Source organism: Myotis brandtii, unplaced genomic scaffold, assembly GCF_000412655.1.
Source record: "Myotis brandtii unplaced genomic scaffold, ASM41265v1 scaffold94, whole genome shotgun sequence".
Lineage (NCBI taxonomy): Eukaryota > Metazoa > Chordata > Mammalia > Chiroptera > Vespertilionidae > Myotis > Myotis brandtii.
The window spans coordinates 1,408,097-1,426,711 of NW_005371876.1; the positions used below are offsets into that span (position 1 = coordinate 1,408,097).

The 18,615-nt window shown below is 43.2% G+C and overlaps 1 protein-coding gene across 1 annotated transcript in view; it reads left to right on the top strand.

Annotated features, from left to right (window-relative positions):
* Positions 1–18,615, top strand: part of DOCK5 (dedicator of cytokinesis 5) — a 160,760-nt gene that overhangs the window by 79,693 nt on the left and 62,452 nt on the right. The window contains exons 21-27 of the mRNA XM_014533084.1: positions 129–263; positions 2,111–2,222; positions 3,038–3,108; positions 3,606–3,712; positions 5,873–6,009; positions 11,136–11,231; positions 15,730–15,828. Of these exons, the coding sequence (XP_014388570.1) occupies positions 129–263; positions 2,111–2,222; positions 3,038–3,108; positions 3,606–3,712; positions 5,873–6,009; positions 11,136–11,231; positions 15,730–15,828 (757 nt within the window). The remainder of the gene's footprint in view (positions 1–128; positions 264–2,110; positions 2,223–3,037; positions 3,109–3,605; positions 3,713–5,872; positions 6,010–11,135; positions 11,232–15,729; positions 15,829–18,615) is intronic.

Here is an 18,615-nt window from a genome sequence, read left to right on the forward strand (position 1 = left end):
TAGTCTAGAGGAGAAAACGGCCGCTGTGACGTCTGTTCCCCCAGTGTGCCAGGTCCCCTCCCTGCAGGGCTCACCCCAGCCTCTTGAGGACCACTTTCCCAGTGACATTTCCTTCTCACCCTTTTCAGGAAACTCTCCAAGGTACTGAACTTCTACGTGGCTAATGCAGACGACTCCAGCAAGACAGAGTTGCTTTTTGCTGCTTTGAAAGCCTTAAAGTACTTGTTTAGATTCATCATCCAATCTAGAGTGCTCTACTTGAGGTAATGGTCACTGCAATAAGGTGTTGACGCTGTCCATTCCCCATGTAGTTTTCCTTCATCCTCGTGCTCATGCTCAGCGCTGCGAGCTCTGGGTCATGGAGTTGCCAAATTTCAGAACTTCACGGCTGAAGATGGAGGTGGACTATGAAACCACCAGAGAAGGTCCATGGGAAGTCCGTTTGGATCAGTAGAATTTCTAGGGCAGTAATGACTGAAGGACGTAGGGATGCCGGTGGCTAACATGTGCAGTTTGCTGGAAGCCTTGTTGGTGACAGCAGCTCTAGGGAGGAAAGAGTGTATTTAGCACAGCAGGGGGCTTCATGGCAGTGCTGGGTGTAAAATCTAGGACCATGGCTGTTGGTGGTGGTAGAGGGAGAATGGTGGCAGTTGTTTGGGGCGATGTTTCCTGGGATGTGTGTTTCTTTGCTGACACCTTGCTTAGCTCCCTGGTGAAACAGCCACAGAGATGAGATAATTTCCAGTTTGGATTCCTGGAATAACGGCTCCTTCAGAAAGAGAAGAAATCAGGAAAAAGGAAGTACCTTTTCTGGGAATGCTTGCAATGCGGTGCGTCCCTGACCTTCAGTAATTGTAGCTGGATTTCCAAACGGTTAAATATATCTGTAAGGCAGAAGGAAGGGGTCTGCAGACTGGAGCATGTATGTTTTAAAAAGTTGTATATTTAAAACCTATAAACAAAGGTAAACAAGTTACCTGAAAAAGAAAAAAAGCTTGTAACATATAGTACAGATCAAAGGTGAATAGTTTTACTGATTAAAGGCTCTTATGAATCAAGAAATGATTGACATATCTCTAAACAATAGAAAACAAGTTACAAAAGAAAAATTTAAGTGGTTGATTTTTTTTTTAATCCTCACCTGAGGATATTTTTTCTATTGCTTTTTAGAGAGAGTAGAAGGAAGGGAGGGAGGAAAGGAAAGAGGGAGGGAGGGAGGGAGGGAGGGAGTGGGGAGAGAGAGAGAGAGAGAGAGAATATGCCACATTCGTCCAGTAATACTTATTGATGCGGATGAACCAGCCTTTCAGTTGGTGGGCACGTCTTGAAGACTTCAGAGCACTTTAATCACACAAGCATGCATCAGTAAAGACTAAGGTGTCCTGTGTCCGGGAAGACCCCTCTTGGAGAGGAACCAGCATGGCCAGTTCAATGGACAGAGTGACACTAACTGGACTGGCAGACGGGCTGGGTTCAGATGTTTCTGGGGTGAGGGGCTTTTCTACCCATTGTCTGAAACTTCAGCTCAAAAGGCCAGGACTTGGTTAGATGAGACAAAATGATTAGAGTGACACAGAGAGGAGGAGGCAGGAGGGGGGGAGTGATGCTGAAGAGTAGAGCATAGCAGGTGTGCTGTGTAGGGCACTTAGCTGGGCCTCCTGAGCTTACTGGGCATCCTGCTCCTGAGCTGAGGAAGGCAGGTGAGCATGCTGGACTCATCGGCCACTCCAGGCCAAGCAGCTTCCTGTGTTCTCTCCGTGCTGACAGTGCCCCGAGACCACCAGCAAGAGGCCATCAACAAGGTGGTCTTCCGACAGCATGCGGCATCCCTTCTGACGGGCTGGCCATAGTGGACCGGCTGAGAGCTCTGTGGTAGGATGGTCCATACATACAAATGACCTCCCTGATGGTCATAGCAGGTGGTGATAACTTCTCAGGCCACTGGGTTTCTCCCCAAAACTATCTCAGAGCAGCTACAACTTCTCTTTGTACAATTCCAAGTGGTGACCAAGGGAGGCATGGGTCTCCACCGTTGTTTAGGCAACAGATATATCTCAAAATTTCTTTTAAAGATGGAAAATCTCACTGCTTTTCTCTTTTTCTGATTAAGATTTTATGGCCAAAGTGAAGATGGAGATGAATTTAATAACTCAATCCGCCAGTTATTTCTCGCTTTCAATACACTAATGGACAGGCCTCTGGAGGAAGCTGTGAAGATCAAGGTCAGGATGGCTTTGTGGGGACCCCAACACTGTCAGTGAGGATGGCCTGGGTCAGCATAGAACCTAGTCTCAGCGGGGGAAACTAGTTCTTGTAAATTTTAGTGAGAGCTTGTGAATTTTAGTATGACTTACATCAGTGAGGATGGCCTGGGTCAACATAGAACCTAGTCTCAGCGGGGGGGAAACTAGTTCTTGTGAATTTTAGTGAGAGCTTGTGAATTTTAGTATGACTTACAGAAAGTACAGGGGAAAACCTGTTACATTTATTGCACTTTTGTATTCTCAAGGGCCAGTTTGCCAGAAACAAGCTGCCCTTTTAGAAATCCCTTGAATGACTGGTGTGGCCCCTGGGAATTTAGCCCTGGATTCTGATGTTAAAGGCGGAAGGTTTTTATTTTTAGTTCTCTTGGTCTTTCCGCAAGCCCAGGGTCACCATCGTTTTCATCATTGTCACCTTTTTTAATGTAAAATAGGTAATCTCTAAAGACTCACTTTTGAACTTTATTATTTCCTCTTTGCTCATTAAGGCAAAGTTGTGAGGGAGAGGTCAAGGTTTTAACTACCTCTTGGATGCAAACATGAATCCCAAATGGGCAGAGCCTGTCCGCAGTGCAGACAGAAAGCTGTGCCCCCTGACTTTCCAGGAAGAAAAGATCTGAGGAGGCTGTGTGTCACATCAGCATTCCTCTTCATTGCAAGAACACCTGTGCCCAGTTCCCCGTTTCAGAGCCGAGCCTTCTGGTCCTGGGCTGAAGCAGTGAAGTCTGTGTTTGTCCTGCTTGGCAACTGACGCTGCCGGTGGTGTTTCCTTACAGGGCGCAGCTCTGAAGTACCTTCCTAGCATAATTAACGACGTCAAACTGGTGTTCGATCCTGTTGAGCTCAGGTAAATTGCAAAAAGCATATTCACTGAACCATTTTGTGCTCATTTCTGGGAACACTCAAGAGAAGCCACAAAGCCTGCTTCTGAAGAGGTTTGCATGTTGTCAAGGGAAATGGGACGCGCAGACCTAAAATTAACTGCGGAAGAAAGTACATAATAACATGCTTCCAGCCCTGTACCTAAGTATCCCAGGATTGCTAAGTCAGATGACAGTGGGCACTGGGGCGGAGTTAGCAAAAAGGGATTCTGCAGAAGTTGAGTGTTAAGGCAGGTCTGAAAGCGGTTATGGCCCTGGGGGTACTTGGGAAGTTTAAGCAGAGTTAGCTCTAAGGCTGAGCCCTGTAGTGAGCAAGGAATATAGTCTCTCCTTTGCTTCCTCAAGACAGACTCTCAGGTCGTTTGGGAGAGATTTCCAGGTGAACCTCAGAGCAGAGGGGAACTGGGTAAGGGCACCTTGAACTTGGCGCCATGGAAACGCTAACCACGGGCTTCTCTTCCAGCTTGCTCTTCTGCAAGTTCATTCAGAGCATCCCTGACAACCAGTTAGTTCGCCAGAAGCTGAACTGCATGAGCAAGATCGTAGAGAGTAATCTTTTTCGGCAGTCGGGTAAGTCTCCACCAAAGCCAGCTGCCTGTTGAAATCCTGCTCTTGCTTCTGCAGCCAACACTGGCCCCCTGTTAAGTGCCACTGATGTCCTTGCCAGTTGTTTGCTGGCACTTAACCTCCTGGGAAACCAGCTTTAAGGAGAAGGTGAAGTCAGTTCGGTATCTGCAATAGTTTCTAAAAGAGCCAAACCCTGTGCTCCTTAATTAGAACAGTCAAGTGTTACATTAATTAGGGAGCTTTGTCTGCAAAATAGGAACCCCAGCAAGTAACAAGCAAGCAGGAAAGATAGCCCTTTTAAATAAATGCTGCTTCTTTGGACCATATGTAGCATATCCTTGAAAACTAAGGCAAGGCAAGGGTCAACTAGTTGATTAGTTTCATGGCTTTGCTTTCAAGTATTAAGTTGGCAATTTAAAAATATGGCGCATCTCGCCCAGCACTACTTATTATGTGCATCTAGTCCTAGCTCCATGTCACATGAATAGCTAAAAATCAACCGTGGTGGAAGTATTTACACCATGGAAATTGGCAAACACTATAAATCAAAGGGGTGATTTTTTTGGGAGGGGGATTACTAGCAAACTGCTGGGAGGGGAGGAGGGAGGAGAAAGAAAACACTTTCACTGGTAAAATACTATTCATTTTTTGGAGAGTCAGGCATGTAGCCACTAAGTCTAAATCACTGTGCTCCTGACCCAAAGCTGATATGGGGAAGAGGTCCGATAGCAAGTCTTTCCCCCAATAAACCCCAAACTGGCTAGAGTGGGCAGCTGTGGGAACTTCTTTTGCATCTTCCAGCAGGTCAGGAAGTCCTGAGGGTGACCTCCTGTTATTTGTGTTGCCTGGGGGAGGCGAGTGAGACCAGCAGGACTCCTCAGAAAGAGGAGGGTTGAGTGAGTCATGGTGATAGAACCATCCTGGCCTTGCCTCTGGCCGGTCATGTGACTTTAAGTTTCCACTTCTGTTTCTGTGGAACGGAGGACTTGAACTAGATCGAATGAGAAACCTCTGACTCTGATGGTTTGTGACCCTATGAATTTGTGCTTAGAGATTTCACCTTTTGCAAGGACACAGTTGGAAGTAGTACAAAAAACTAGTGAGTGTTCTGCAGTAGAAAATGTAATATTACTAAACATCTTGGTATGCCTCTGCCTCTGAGGATGCAGAGGCAGAAAGGATAAAAGCCAGTAAAGGTGGCCGTTTGCGCCCTGGAGCAAGCATGCCCTATTTGGGTTCATTTAGGGGAAGTATTCTCACTGTTGACCGTCACTGTGTGAGTGTGAGTATCGGGATATCTAGACTCGCCATATAATGTTTTACGAGGTGAAGATTCCAAAAGGAAGATGCAGGCTCTACTCTGTGAAGCCCATGTGCCTGTGAAAACGTGGACAGAATGTCCGTGAGGCACATTACAGTGTCGTAGTGAAGCTGGGTAGTTATAAGAATTTTAGAGTAAATTTTTTCAGTTAGGTAGAAAATGTCAAAACAAAATTATTTTACTTTTACTTTTTCTTTCTATTTTTCACATTTTTTTCAACTATAGTTTACATTCAATATTACTTGGTATTAGTTCCAGGTGTACAGCATAGTGGTTAGACAATCACATGCTGTACAAAGTGATCCCCCTGATATTTCCCGTGCCCACCTGGCCCCATACATAGTGATTACAGTGTTACTGACGACATTCCCGGTGCTGTCCTTTATATCCCCATGGCTGTTTTGTAACTACAATCAGTGCTTCTCAATCCCTTCACCTGTTTCACCCAGGTACCCACTCCCTCCCCGCTGGCAGCCATCAGTCTGTTCTCTGTATCTATGTCTGTCTCTGTCAAAACAAAATTTCTAACTGTATAACTTGCTTAGTTTATTAGTTTCATATGGCTTTGCTTTCAAGTATCAAGTTGGCAATTTTTAAAAGTGGCTAAAGAAATTGTTAAATACTTTAAGCATTGTGTTACAATTACCTATGATTGGTACAATTTTCTGAGTTTTAAAAATCGAGTTTCAGGACTGAAGTTCCTAAACTCAGGTGCTCCTGAGGGATCCAGCGCTGCGGGGCGGAGTCCAGCGGGGCTGGGGAACAGGCAGGTGGTGCAGGGGGCAGCGGCGTTCAGCAGGTGGCCCTGCCCTGCAGCGGTGCTGTCTCATCTTCTGTCTCAGAGTGCAGAGACGTGCTCCTGCCGCTGCTCACAGACCAGCTCAGCGGCCAGTTAGACGACAACTCCAGCAAGCCTGACCATGAGGCCAGCTCGCAGCTTCTGAGCAGCATCCTGGAAGTGCTGGACAGGAAAGATGTGGTGAGTCGAATGGCCACTGATGTGGACCGCAGCACACACTGGTCCCGTTGCCGCGGGCGAGGATGACGCTGTGGTGGCCTTCTGGGTCCCAGGGCTTGGCCCGGGCAGTTGAGAATCTGGGTACTGGGCAGGCCGCCCCCATTTTGGAAATGGTTAGAGAGGCTTGTCCTGGCTGGAGCCTGCTCTGCAAGTCTTGGCCAGGAGAGTCCGCTTGCCGCTGGGGCCGGCACTGCCCGCTTCTCCTGCTTGTCCTCGGTGAGACCCTGTGAGCACCTGTCAGAACCAGAGGCCTGTTTACACGTTGCTTTTTACGCAGAAACCTTGGCCTTCTTTACCTCTGGTACCTGACCACACCATTGTAGATGTTCCTGAGATTCTTGGAAGTTCTCATTTTCACAGTGTCTCTGACGCCGATCCTTCGGAGCCTCAAGGAAATTACATGTTTTCTTATCTGGCCTCGTCTCTATGATGTAGGCACCTGTCTGGGGCGGAATCAGCCTGGATTTGCGATGTCCCAGACTAGCACAGCCCACAGCCGAGGCGTAGCCTCCACTCAGGAGGCTGGAAAACCTTGCAGATTGTGTTCAGTTTAGCACTAACCATGGTCACCACCTCCCACGATGACTGCATGGCATTAACTTACAGAGCAGGGAAATCACTGTTGGTTTTGCCTAAGCCCGTTCTCTTACCGATATCTTTAGATTCAGTTCTGCTGAGGGATAGGAGAAACGCTGCCCTTTCCCCATAGGTAGATCCTGTGTTCACCTCTCAGCATCCACCCCAGTTTGGCCACAGCCTGACTTGTCTCCTGCTGGCCATGACATGGGCATGCCTGCATTTTTGAGAGTTCACACCTCCGTCACAGAGGGACAGCAGGACACACTGCTATGTACCTGCTGTCTCTTCTTTCCCTGAGCCCCAATTTTTACTATAAATATTTTTAGTATTAATTATAGATTATCCTCACCACCCCCCCTTTTTTTTTGCTTAAATGTATTCTTAGAAACCACATTATAAAATGGAGTAACTTTCCCATAAGGAATTTTGTGATTAAGGACTTGATTCTAACCAAGGACTTTGTGACAAATAAATAAATGTGATTACTCATGTCATAATAACAATAACATTTTTAAACTGTAACTCTTTACAACTCAGTAATTAAAAAACTAAAATGAAGCTCAAAACCCCATAAAGTTGGCAACAGTGTGCTAGGCACTCTGGCCTAGTGAGGGCTACGGTCTCTAAAAGCATTTACGTAAATGAGCCTAAACTAGTCTGAGACACAGGAATTGAGCAGTGCTGGGCTTCTAGTCCCAGTATTACCAGCTCTTTATCCTTTGGCAATCTCATGGTGCCCACTTTGCCATTCAATAATATGTCGGAATTGTTCTAGATGACTTCTTAGGCTTCTTCTACTTCTGATCCTGTTATTTTTGTTTTTTAAAAAATATATATAATATCTCTGTCTACCTTCTTACTACAGAGAATGATTCTTCAGAAATGACTTAGCACTCTGGCCTAATGAGGGCTACGGTCTCTAAAAGCATTTACATAAATGAGCCTAAACTAGTCTGAGACACAGGAATTGGGCAGTGCTGGGTTTCTAGTCCCAGTATTACCAGCTCTTTATCCTTTGGTAATTTCATGGTTCCCACTTTGCCATTCAATAATATGTCGGAATTGTTCGAGATGACTTCTTTAGGCTTCTTCTACTTCTGATCCTGTTATTGTTGTTTTTTTAAAAATATATATAATATCTCTGTCTACCTTCTTACTACAGAGAATGATTCTTCAGAAATGACTTAAAAATTATTTTTTTTAACTGGCTTAAAAATTATTTTTCCCTTCCCTATAATGTTTCCTGTAATGAGCATAGGCATTCTAAATTATTGACCTATAAACTCTGTTTTCAATCATTTTTGTTGGTGGTGATGGTATGTTGCTTTTTTCCCCCCACCATAAGCATTTAAAAATGTACAAGCTAACTTCCTGTGTCTTCCCGTATTCTCTCATCTCCTCAGCTAATTCCTGGCTCTACTTACTGGCACTGATTCCTAGGCCTCTTTTATAGTCCAGGATTCCCTCCTCCTTCCCAAAGCTTTATCTCCTCCTTGTCCTTATTCTTCAAAGTCCAGCTGCAATAAACACCTCCAAGAAGTTGTTCCTGGCACAATCCTGCCCGAACTCCCACACTCTACTAGTTCCCTTCTGCCTCCTTATGTCTTTTTTAAGAGTATTATCCTTTTGTACCTTGAGCTATGAATTCGGTTCACAAACACTTATTAAGCCGCCCCCATGCTCCAGGCCCTGCGATAGGTCTAAGGATGCCTGAGAGAACAAGAGAAGCAAGTGCCCTGCCCTCCTGGAGCTGACCTCGGGCATCTCTGTGCTTTGGTTATTCATACTCATGCCCCAGCTCTCCTGCTGGAGGGCAAATCTCTTAAGGGCTCAGGGGATGCTGTTCATTCCTCCACACAAGGCCCTTTGACGACTTACACACCTCATCAGGGCTAGAGTATGGAAATGTTACGTAATTGGAGGTGAAAGTAGCATCACCAGGACAGGCAGGGGACTTCTTGTTGTTATTGTTTTAATTTTTAATTGATTTTAGAGATGATAAGAGAGAAAGAGAGAAACATCGATCAGTTGCCTCCCACATGCACCCAGGCCAGGGATTGAACTTGCAACCTGGGTATGTGCCCTGACTGGAATCGAACCCACCACCTTTTGATGTACAGGACGATGCTCCAACTAACTGAGCTGCCCCACCAGGGCAAGAGGCAGGTTTTATGAATCACTTTCATTCAAAGAAATGGGAAGCAAACAAATAAGTAATAAAAAGCAAGGAAGGAAAGAAGTGAGGGAGAGGGGAATCTAACAATACTTGATGTTTTAATAAAACTACATTCGGCAATGATTTAGTTATTTGAAACATTAACCAGGAGTTTCAAAATATATATCATGAAGCAAGAATGGGTAAAGGCTTTGAAAAGTCAGGTTGAATATTGATAAGTTGAAGTTGAATGAGTGTAACACTAAATCACTCCCCCCCACCCCCAAATAAATCAAAAACAGAAAGAAGGAAAAATAAAAAATGAGTTGGGCAGATGCACACAGTAATGAGGCATTTTTGTGTTCATCTGCCTAACTAATCCCTGTAAGGGAACCTTTTTATTTGCAGCTATGAAAAACTGAAGCTCAACAAGGTTAAATAATTGCTCAAAGTCACACCTGACAGAATCAAACTGTTAAATTCCTATGTTAGTCTGCTTGGGCTGTCCAGACAAACAACACAATAAAAAAATGAGCAGAGGACCTGAATAGACACTTCTCCAAAGAGGACATACAGGTGGCCAAGAGACATATGAAAAAAGTTAAATGTTTTCATCATCAGAGTGATGCAAATTAAAACCATAATGAGATATCACCTCACACCTGTCGGAAATGGCTTTTATCAATAAATCAACAAACAAGTGCAGGCAAAGATATGGAGAAAAGGAAACCCTCATGTGCTGTTGGTGGGAATGCAGACCGGTACAGCCACTGTGGAAAACAGTATGGAGTTACCTCAAAAAATTAAAAATGGAACTGCCTATGACCTACTTATTCCACTTCTGGGAATATATCCTAAGAAACCTGAAACACTAATTCAAAAGAATATATGCACCCTGTGTTCATTGCAGTGTTATTTACAATAGCCAAGATTTGGAAGTAGCTCAAGTGCCCATCAGTAGATGAGTGGATAAAAAAGCTATGGTACATCTACACAATGGACTACTATGTGGACATAAAAAAGAAGGAAATCTTACCTTTTGCAACAGCATGGATGGGCCTGGAGAGTATTCTGCTAAGTGAAAAAAGCCAGTCAGTAAAAGACAAATATCATTTTATTTCACTTACATGTGGAATCTGATGAACATAATAAACAAAATAGAAACAGCCTCATAGATACATAAAATAGACTGACAGCTGTCAGAGGGGAGGGAGGTTGGGGGCGCTGAATGAAAAAGGTGAAGGATTAAGATAAAAACAAAAAACTCACAGACACAGACAACACTGTGGTGATTACCAGAGGGAAAGGGGGGTGGGGAGGGTCAGAAGAGGGTAAATGATGATGGAAGGAGACTTGACTTGGGTGGTGAGCACACAATACAATATACAGATGATGTATTACAGAACTGTACACTTGAAACCTATATAATTTTATTAGCCATGTCACCCCAATGGATTCAATAACCATTTTTTGAAGAAGTCAGTCCTCATTTAATGTCATTGATAGATTCTGTGACTTTAAGTGAAACCACGTATAATGAGACGTTTTACCATGGGCTACTTAAGGTAAACAGAGTTAAGTTTCTGTGACATCTCATCAACATCATAATGCAATGACATTATTTGAGAACCTGCGGTACCATAGACTAGGCTGGAGGCTGGAGGCCCAAGGTCAAGGTGCGGGCATGGTGGGGTTTGCCTGAGGGCTGTCCTCCGAGCTCACAGGTGGCTCGTTCGCACACGGCCTTTCCTTGGTGTGCGTGAGTCCAGGGAGAGAAAAGGCAAACTCTCTTAGTCTCTGACATGGACACTAATCCCATCAGACCCAGGGCCTTGCCTTCATGACCGAATGCCCCCAAAGTCCCCATGGCCAAAAGCCATCACAGTACTGGTTCGAGCTTCAACACAGGAATTTTGAACACATCTCCTTGACTTGCATTTCTCGGGGATTTTCCTCCTACTGCGAACTTTGTATTATTGCCTTTCACTTCCCGGGCATGTGTCTAATTGTCCTGGGCAACCTGACCTGCTCAGAATCGGGACCAAGGACCTCGTGCCAATGCTGTCCTCCCAAAACTGTGCAGAGTCCATGGCCACAATGAGCTCCCCCGGGACCCAGCGGTCTGGACTGTCAGGGCGGCCTTCCCCCGCAACCCCATACTCCTCTTCAGAATGTTACAGCTGATGACTTTCAACTGAGTCTTTAGTGTCAACATTATGTATTTTTCTGTGCAACCCTGTTTTCCTTTTGGATGAGAGGTTGCTTGGGAGGGAGGATCCAGAAACCACCTCTTCAAGGTTTCCCGCAGAAAAGTGCCCTGAGTCAGAAGGGGTGTGCCTGTCTGTCTCCCCAGGGCCCCACGGCCATGCACATACAGCTGATCATGGAGCGGCTGCTGAGGAGGATCAATCGGACCGTGATCGCGATGAACCGGCAGTCTCCACACGTGGTGAGTATCGCTTCAGGGGCCCCCTGCTGCTGCCGCCTCAGCGTCCCACCTGCCTTAATGTGAGGTCTGGGACCAGCGTCCTGGACCAGACTCAGGCTCCGCCCAGCCCCGTGTGCTGCCCGCCCAGCCCCATGTGCATCTGTGCCTGCACACACTGTGGCTTGGGCGTGAGGGGTCTGGAACTTTCCAGCCTCCCCTGATGGGATGGGTGGCGTGTTACCACTGCAAGCAGATCTTAACTCTGACTGGTTTTCTCTTGTGGGAAGACGACCCGACAGGGTGGGAAGGTTAAGGGGAGCGTTTTTAAGGGTTCCCTAAATATAAGGCATGCCAGTCCATTCCTGAGGAGTCTTGCTCAGGTTGAAGGTTAAACAAAAGCCTGGTCTAATACATTAAAGCGGAGACCCACCAAGATCCACCAAGACGTGCGGGCACCCTAGGGAGACTGATAACGCTGTTTCTGTTGGACCGAATATTCTGAGTATTTAATATTTTATTCAAGGAAAATCTGAGTCTTTGTGAGCAGAAAACGAGGGGTTTTGGTAGCTGCCTTCAGCATTTCCTCTACCATCTCAAGTAATTTAGTTCTGACTCTGTTTCTGCAGGCTCTGTCTGGATCCTCCTCCTTAGACCCATAATAGTGACAGCTCCCAGCTGTAGTGCTGATAATAGAAGTCATTAGCCAGTTATTTGTGTGTTCCAGAAACTGTCTTAAGTGCTTTATAATTCAGCGAAAGCTTGCACCCATCCTGCTAGGAAGCTCTTTCATTAGCTCCATTTTTCAAATGAGGAAACATGCCAAGAGTGGTTAAGAAACCTGGTGAGGTTACATACATGCCAGAGGGTTGAAGTGGGGTTGGGACCAGGCAGCCATCCTGGCTCAGAGCCTGGGCATGTTGTCAGCCAGCCCCGTCCCCAGCAGCTTTTACCAAGTTGTTTCCAGCTGTGTCCTATGGGTGCCCGGGAAGAACTCGGGTCAGTTCAGTTTCCCCCTTGCATCTGGTTCCACTGATGTTCAGTGTGCTTATAGATCGGCACCTTGTTCAGAGAAAAAAACAAACAAACATTTTCAAGAACCTGTGATTAAGGTGCTTTTAGAAGTGCCTGTGTTGCTCTGGCGTCTCATTCTCCATCTACTTTGTCTAGTAGATGTCAGAAAATATGACTGAAACCACAGGTAACTATTGAAAGCCAAGTTGTATCATTATAAAAGCAAAGCATTTTTTATTTGTGATATTAAAAGATATAATTAGATTTTCACTAGCGGACATAGTAAGAAAGGTATCCCAAATTGCTGTAGTAAATAAAAACCATTTATTTAGTCAACGAATATGTATTAAGGAGCTGCTGTATGCCAGGTGCTCTTCTAGACACTGGAGATATATCAGGGACAGAACAGACAGAAACCACAACCTTAGCAGAGCTTCCCATCTAGTAGTACAGCAACAACAAATAATACAAATAACAAATAATGTTAGAAGGAGGAGATAAGTGCTCTGGAGAAAAAAAAATGTGCGGGATAAGGGTGGGAGAACTTAAACAAGATGGTTAAGAATGGCTCTCCTGAGAAGGTAGAATTTGGACAAAGACTTGGAGAAGGTGAGGGAGTGTGGGTGTGTGGGAAAAGGCCTTCCGGCGAAGGCAGAAATCCTAAGAGGTCCCTCATAGATCTCCATACAGGTGCTGGAGCCAATCCAAATAAGAATGTAGAGAAATGCCTGAAGCAAAACATTGTCTTTCTGCTAGATCAAAACTCAGGATGATCCAAAGCTTATTATAAAAGGATTCAGTTCTTGTATTAAAGGTATAGCTACTGGCTGGACACACCATTAATGCCACACCATTGCTGCCATTATGTAAAGAATATTTAAAGAAAGGCAGGTTGGTAACTATGCTGTTTAGGACATGATATATTGATACACATAATGATATAGGTAATACTTAGTATGTCTGAATTTAAAGTTACCTATTCAGCTCCTGTTAGTAGAATCATCCATTACCCCTCTTATTGTTTAACTCAGGGATGTTGGCTCAGTATGTTTGAAGGGAAGGATGAGGATGTGAATGTGAAAGTGGCTGAACTGCTGCCATGTTTCTGTTAAAGCAAGATGATGGCTGTGGACATGGCTGAGATGCATGAGTGACAGAGGGTCCGAGCGAGCACAGCGAGAATGCTTGAGAAAGATAAACATAAGACGGAGAAAGCGAGGGAAAGACATACAAAGTGGCAAAGACACAAAAAGAAAAAATTTCATAACTATATAGATGGCTTAATAAAGTTCTGGGTATTCAAGAATAGTTAAATATTAGAGGGTTCATTAATAAAATATATCAATTCAATAAAAGGAAAAATGCTTCATGACTCCAAAGATGCCAAATTAAATGTGATATTCCAAATTAAGAATAGGAGTGTTTTTAACATGCAGTCACCAGACACACATTAGGTAATGGCCATAAAAAGGAGAATTAAAATATTAAATCTCAACATTGTTGAGATTTTTCTATAAGTTCTAGCCAATGTAATAAGACCAAAAAAAAATACTCTAAATATAAATATTCAAAAGGAAAAATATCATTATTGTCATTATTTTTAGCTGAAATGGCTACCATATCTAGGGAACCCAAGAGAGTTAATTGAAATCTTAATAACTGATGAATAATTTATTAAACTAAGTGGTTTCAAAATAAATATTATTCAGCGACCTTTCTATATTACAAAAATAGCTATGCAGAAATTTCAAAAAATGTTAATTTAATGCAGTCACAAAAATATTAGAGTAAAAAATAAATGGAAGATACACATAATGAATAGCCCAATAGAAGTGATAATGCAGGATATGCATGCCAGATTTGAAAACATTGTAATGCTGCAGTAATTAAAATAGTGTTAGACTCAAGCAATAGACTACATATATCAACAGGACAGAACTGAGGGAATTTAAAAGGAGACTTTAAATGAAAAATTTTACCTTTCAATGGGGAAAGTGAAGATTTTTAATAAATTTTATTTGGAAAATATATGAACAATGTGGAAAAAAGCTGTTTGACTCTTATGTTACAACCACAAAATAAATTTCAGATAGAATGAATGGCTTAATGTAAAAAAAAAAAATTAAATCCTAAGGCAGCTAAAAGAAAATATAAATGAATATATACCTATTTTTAAGAGAAAAGAGATTGATGATTTTTTAAAAAATTGAAAGGATACCATCAAAGAAGACAATAGATTTTACTAGGTAAAAAATTTAAAGTCTTATATGTGAAAAAAAATGTATATAAGCAAATGAAACTTTAAGCACCAAACTGTAAAAATTCATTTTTAAATATGTGACAAGTGGCTAATAGCCTTAATATTTAAAGAGCGATTACAAACCACTAAAACATATTTTAATTAAAAAAGGATAAAGAATATGAGCAAACGGAGAAAAATAAGTGACTGACAAACATATGGACAGAATATGTAATTCAAAGCAGGAAATGCAAATTAACCAAAAATGAGATTAAATAAAAGCTCAATACCATGAATAGGTAAAAGCCTGGAGAAACAATAGTGTAGACACTGATGGGAATATAAACTCAATGCTGGGTTGCAGTATATGTGACAAGCCTTAGTGCATTAAATTTACATTGTGTTATAATTAGAAAAATCAACTTTTAAAACGAAAGAGGTTAAGATAGACTCATTCAGAAGGAGGTGTACACGAATAGACTTGGTTGTTTTTGGGTTTAGAAAGTCATTCCCTCCATCCCAAGAACAGCTGTATATTCATCTGCTCTGTGCCAAATTCATTTAAATTTGTGTTGTCTTCATAATGATGCCAATACAGGAAGCTATTTACCTCTGGATATTTGCCCTCTGGCTAGAAAAATTATAATCAAATACATTTGGATGAGGGGAAAGCACATTAAATATGTAATTCCTGACCTGAAAAATAGAAATAATAGTAATCAACTAATAGGTGCACAGTTACACACACGTGACATACTGGGAGTAACTGGCTCAAGGCTCCTAGAGTTGCAGAAATGACATTGAAGTGTTCCAACATGAGCCTTACTTCCTGTCTTCTCTGTTCCTCCGCTCTGTTTTGCCGTCTCTCTTTTTCCTCCAAACCATATTCCTCCCAACACTCTAAGTATTCCAGACGTTTCTCTCTGGACCTCTAGCCGACAACTCTGCCTCAACAAGAAGCTGGAGTCCACAAGCTGGGGTTTCACTAGTATTCTAGCTGAGATCATGAAGGCAGTGGCCCCTGACCTACGGGCTGCACAAACCTTCGCTGCTCACGGGATGTGGGAAGCCCTCCACGTTCCTCACCCCAACGTTGAAGAGGTCGATTCAGGCAGAAACAGCACAGCGAGTACCCTGGGAACCCTTGGAATGTTTCCAGTTTGCTTGGTCCCTGCTTAGGTGATTGGGTGGGAAAGCCAAGTACATGTGCCCAAATCTTGTTTGTCAGTTGGTCTAAGGGGTTTGGGGCCTGTGTTTTTTTTCCTGCAGGGGAGTTTTGTTGCGTGCATGATTGCCATCCTGCGGCAGATGGATGACAGCCACTACACCCACTATATCAACATTTTCAAAACCAACCAAGACATCAGTGTAAGTTGTCTTCACTGAGTCCTGGTGACCTTCAGGATTCTTACATTCAGCAAAAACAGTAACCCAAACTGAGCACCAGGTGTCCAGGGGTCTCTCCCCATCCACCTTCATGCCAGCTCCTTTCATGCGGGGTCCACAGTGATGAAGAAAAGTATTGATTCTTTCTCTCTGCGATAGGATTTGAAGACGAGTATAATTTGTATACCCGGGGTCCTCACTCAACCCCCTGAGTTTCTTGGGCTTAAAGAGAGCTTTATTTAGAAACCTTTGGGAGATGTTTTTGCTCTCAAAAGAGGGTAGTGTCTTATTTTTAGGGACAATAGTTACTCCTGCCTGGCAAGGGTTTTAGGCAGAGGTGTGCAAGGTCTTCTGAGATGTGGTTGAAGGCATCATTTTCAGTAGTTCCTGGGAAGGGAGATAAGAGGTAATGCCTGCCCCTTATAACCCGTATATCTTCAGTTGAAAGTATTCCATTCCCTTGTTTTAAACAAGAAAATTGTTCTCAGAGTTACTATTCAGGGTATAAGCAAAGGTTACCTAAGGGGCTAAGCCAGGCCTCTGGCTGCCCCCAGAATTCTTCCCTTCAGGGATTTTTTAGTGGCTGGTAAATGTCCCTGATGGTATCATCTTGTAAGCAGTGAGCTGGACATGGATCTGGATTAGCAATTTGATGTCCCATGGCAGTGGTCTTTGCTCTCAATCACTTCCCATCGTCCATGCATGTTTCAGTCTTCTTTATGCTCTAGATTGTCTCCTTTCTGGATGGTCCATGGCCATTGCACACAAGGACACCCAGCTCCTTTCATGCCAGTCACCCTCCATTTAGTGAGGTCCCATGATGGAAAAACACAGGGAATTGGAGAAAAACGACTGCTTAGTAGTATTTAGTAGTTGGCCCAGTCATGAACTCTCTGAATGCTGTATTGGACCATGTGGCTTAATCTGGAGGCCTACTTGGGCCTCTACTCAGGCCATGCTCTGGCAGGCAGTGTGGCACAGGACCCACAGCAATGAGGAGGCGTGCCTGCGAGACCAGGTGCATGAGAATTAGGAAGGGAGGGGGGAGGGGAGAGATGGAAGCTTCCGGTAGGGAAGCATTGTTTCTCCTCCATAGGCAGATGGTGTAGTAGATTTAAGAACCCAGATCTGGGTTTGAGTTCTGGCTCTTCCACTTCCTACGAAATTTTAGGCAAGCTATTTAACTTCATTAACCTCAGTTTTCTCATCTGTAAGGCAGTACACAGTACCTACTTTGAGGGGTATTGTGATTTGAGTATTGATTGAATCGATGCATAGAAAATGACTAGCTTTGTGCTTGACATGTAGTTAATGGCCTTGGAAGATGAGCTATTTATAACAATCTTATTACTATTATGATGTAATTTAAAATTAATATAGAAATAGTTTAGTGACTTTTTAAAAAGTTCCTTCAGAAAACAAGTAGAATAGTGGAAGTTATACTAAATTCAAACTCTTGACAATTTGGCTCCATTAAGTAAGCAAAAAACAAAAGTTTTAACTCGTATTTTCTAAAACAAGGGTGAGCTCTTCCCCCTCTATTATTTGATTAAAAAGAAGATTATCCCCATGGGGAATTGTAGTCATTGGTGGAGGGCTATGTTGCACACCTAGATCTTCTGACTTTTAGTAGATTGCCTCCCCACTCCTGCTGCCTTCTGAATGAATCACTTGAAAGCCTGGGAAGTGGTAGATAAAAGGAGGGTTTGGTCAAACAGCTGTTTTACTTAAAAGGGGGCTATGAGCAAAAGGAATTGAGAATTGCCTTCATTATGCGATCACTGTTTACCCTTAACTTAGCTTACCAAGAGTTCATTGTGGAGTCCTTGGCATCCAAATCTAATCCTTGTTCACAAACCATGAATTCTTGTTGAATTGAGGGAAAAGATTAATAGAATAGTTAATGAATTGGTAGGAACACTTAAAATCTGATGAAAAATGTTAAGAGGCATGAAATATGTCTATGATTTCAGAATTGAAGAAAGCAAAGTTTGACTCTCATTGAACCGAAGGGAAGATTCAGGGGCATCACAGATTTTCCAGCCAGAGTTGCCCTCACTCCCATGCTGTTTGGCATCCAAAGTGCAGGGAGTTAACCACCTTGACCAGTGTCCCAAGGAGTACAGTTCGAAATAGAGCCCGGGCCTCCTGCCCCCCACGCCCTGTGTTCTTTCTGCTACATGGTGTGATTCATAAGATAGAACTGCGTTGGTTCGGTGTTAGAGAAATTGGACAGGGTTTCCATTTCAGGAATCCGAGTGGAAAATGTCTAAATTTAACTAGCTAATAAATAAAAAGGCTTTTCAAAGTTTTTAGCTTTGGTTTTTAGCTCAGTTGTTCTGTGTTCCTTTTTGCTCAAAGCCCCCCCCCCCTTTTGAGTAAAACCACTGTTTGGCCAATATTGGACTTTGATTATCAGTTATTACGGTCATCATGATCCACTGCTGGAATCTCTTTTAAGGACCAGTTAGGACCCTTCTCCCAGGCTTCATGTGGCTGCCTTCCTGGAATAGGAAGAACCCTGACTTTGCTTCTTATTTATAGCATGTTTGTTCTGTTCTAACAATAATAAAGGAAAATTGGATTCAGTCATTTGAAATATCAGTTTTCCAACAATTGTTGGTTAATTTGTTTTAAATGCAATAGACCTATTCAGACAGCACTTGACTTTAAACAGAGAGTTCAGAACCCCAAGTTTTTCCCTCAGCTTTTCTTCTAGTTTCTACAACTTTGAGCAAGTTGTTTAATTTTTCACAGCCTGTTTTATCA